This window comes from Diaphorina citri, unplaced genomic scaffold (genome assembly GCF_000475195.1).
Source record: "Diaphorina citri unplaced genomic scaffold, Diaci psyllid genome assembly version 1.1 scaffold5241, whole genome shotgun sequence".
In the NCBI taxonomy this organism is placed as follows: domain Eukaryota; kingdom Metazoa; phylum Arthropoda; class Insecta; order Hemiptera; family Psyllidae; genus Diaphorina; species Diaphorina citri.
This window is the reverse complement of record NW_007382617.1, coordinates 7777-10943: the sequence shown is the minus strand read 5'-3', so window position 1 is coordinate 10943 and position 3167 is coordinate 7777. Positions and strand designations below refer to the sequence as shown.

General features: G+C 31.5%; 1 protein-coding gene across 1 annotated transcript in view; it reads right to left on the bottom strand.

Moving 5' to 3' along the window:
• Positions 1 to 222: 222 nt before the first annotated feature.
• The window catches only part of LOC103521439 (protein downstream neighbor of son homolog), a gene marked incomplete at its 3' end in the record, with an annotated part of 10241 nt that continues 7296 nt past the window's right edge, over positions 223 to 3167 (bottom strand). Inside the window, exon 2 of the mRNA XM_008486550.2 lies at positions 223 to 426. Coding sequence (XP_008484772.1) covers positions 223 to 426 — 204 coding nt within the window. The remainder of the gene's footprint in view (positions 427 to 3167) is intronic.

The following is a 3167-nucleotide window of genomic DNA, read 5'->3' as shown; positions in this document are numbered from 1 at the left end:
GTAACTGCTAAGGTCTTATCGTCCCGAAATCGAAGAGAGAAGGAAGACAGGATAGGAGAAAGCCAGTCGTTCCGAGAAGGAATCTTATCCCTTGAGGATAAAATCCGACACGGGCGGAAATCGAACCCGCAAACCTAGCGCTTACAAGGCAGACGCTCTACCAACCAAGCTATCTAGGCTGGCAGTTCTTTAAAAGTGTTTCTTTATCGAGGCGCTACTTACCTGTAAATATTGTAGCGAGGCGCTATGGAAACACACGGGCGATATGAGGGTAGGCGGTACACCGGTTAGATACCCGGTGGTCGCCACACAACTTTTACAGTTCACCAGAAAATTGAACAGGGCCTGCGCTTCGGTGCCTTGAACGTAAATAAGTGATTCTGGTGTACGATCGATCTCTCGCTCCTCACCCATACGTAGGTCTGACTGAAAAAATATTAGAGAAATTAGAGAGAATTAGAAAAAAAAAACGGAATGATATTAGAAAAAATATTGGATTTTTTTCAAGAATATTTGATTCTTTATAATTATGGGCTAGTTCTTTATAATTCTTTATAATTATGGGCTAATTCTTTATAATTATGGGCTAGTTCTTTATAATTCTTTATAATTATGGGCTAGTTCTTTATAATTCTTTATAATTATTCTTTATAATTATGGGCTGATTTTTTATAATTATGGGCTAGTTCTTTATAATTATGGGCTGATTTTTTATAATTATGGGCTAGTTCTTTATAATTATGGGCTGATTTTTTATAATTATGGGCTAGTTCTTTATAATTATGGGCTGATTTTTTATAATTATGGGCTAGTTCTTTATAATTATGGGCTGATTTTTTATAATTATGGGCTAGTTCTTTATAATTATGGGCTGATTTTTTATAATTATGGGCTAGTTCTTTATAATTATGGGCTGATTTTTTATAATTATGGGCTAGTTCTTTATAATTATGGGCTGATTTTTTATAATTATGGGCTAGTTCTTTATAATTATGGGCTGATTTTTTATAATTATGGGCTAGTTCTTTATAATTATGGGCTGATTTTTTATAATTATGGGCTAGTTCTTTATAATTATGGGCTGATTTTTTATAATTATGGGCTAGTTCTTTATAATTATGGGCTGATTTTTTATAATTATGGGCTAGTTCTTTATAATTATGGGCTGATTTTTTATAATTATGGGCTAGTTCTTTATAATTATGGGCTGATTTTTTATAATTATGGGCTAGTTCTTTATAATTATGGGCTGATTTTTTATAATTATGGGCTAGTTCTTTATAATTATGGGCTGATTTTTTATAATTATGGGCTAGTTCTTTATAATTATGGGCTGATTTTTTATAATTATGGGCTAGTTCTTTATAATTATGGGCTGATTTTTTATAATTATGGGCTAGTTCTTTATAATTATGGGCTGATTTTTTATAATTATGGGCTAGTTCTTTATAATTATGGGCTGATTTTTTATAATTATGGGCTAGTTCTTTATAATTATGGGCTGATTTTTTATAATTATGGGCTAGTTCTTTATAATTATGGGCTGATTTTTTATAATTATGGGCTAGTTCTTTATAATTATGGGCTGATTTTTTATAATTATGGGCTAGTTCTTTATAATTATGGGCTGATTTTTTATAATTATGGGCTAGTTCTTTATAATTATGGGCTGATTTTTTATAATTATGGGCTAGTTCTTTATAATTATGGGCTGATTTTTTATAATTATGGGCTAGTTCTTTATAATTATGGGCTGATTTTTTATAATTATGGGCTAGTTCTTTATAATTATGGGCTGATTTTTTATAATTATGGGCTAGTTCTTTATAATTATGGGCTGATTTTTTATAATTATGGGCTAGTTCTTTATAATTATGGGCTGATTTTTTATAATTATGGGCTAGTTCTTTATAATTATGGGCTGATTTTTTATAATTATGGGCTAGTTCTTTATAATTATGGGCTGATTTTTTATAATTATGGGCTAGTTCTTTATAATTATGGGCTGATTTTTTATAATTATGGGCTAGTTCTTTATAATTATGGGCTGATTTTTTATAATTATGGGCTAGTTCTTTATAATTATGGGCTGATTTTTTATAATTATGGGCTAGTTCTTTATAATTATGGGCTGATTTTTTATAATTATGGGCTAGTTCTTTATAATTATGGGCTGATTTTTTATAATTATGGGCTAGTTCTTTATAATTATGGGCTGATTTTTTATAATTATGGGCTAGTTCTTTATAATTATGGGCTGATTTTTTATAATTATGGGCTAGTTCTTTATAATTATGGGCTGATTTTTTATAATTATGGGCTAGTTCTTTATAATTATGGGCTGATTTTTTATAATTATGGGCTAGTTCTTTATAATTATGGGCTGATTTTTTATAATTATGGGCTAGTTCTTTATAATTATGGGCTGATTTTTTATAATTATGGGCTAGTTCTTTATAATTATGGGCTGATTTTTTATAATTATGGGCTAGTTCTTTATAATTATGGGCTGATTTTTTATAATTATGGGCTAGTTCTTTATAATTATGGGCTGATTTTTTATAATTATGGGCTAGTTCTTTATAATTATGGGCTGATTTTTTATAATTATGGGCTAGTTCTTTATAATTATGGGCTGATTTTTTATAATTATGGGCTAGTTCTTTATAATTATGGGCTGATTTTTTATAATTATGGGCTAGTTCTTTATAATTATGGGTAGGGACCCCTTCCGTAGGACCAAATATGAAGCGCCTTTCTCTAGAGACGAATCAGAACAGACTGATGGTCCGGCGGACGGGGTCCGTGTAATGTGTAGTCCTTCCAAATTTTGTTTTGGTCCACTGGACCACGACGGACCAGACCATTTTGGTCCGACGGACGCGGTCCGTCTAATGTGTAGTCCACTTTACTCTATCCACTCACCCTCCGCCCGTAGCAGATGTCGAAACCCCCTTGTAGTGGGCGTTAGAATAGCGTGCAATTCTGTATGTCCTCCTATGCCAGCAGCACGAAAGAGACAAGTAAAACTATTGGATACCAGGTAGAAATAGGGGCACTGTTTGGCTCGAAGCAACTGAAATAAAAAATGTGACATCCAGTGAAGAAAAATAAAAATAAAATCTTGTGAAGAAAAATAAAAATAAAATCTTGTGAAGAAAAATAAA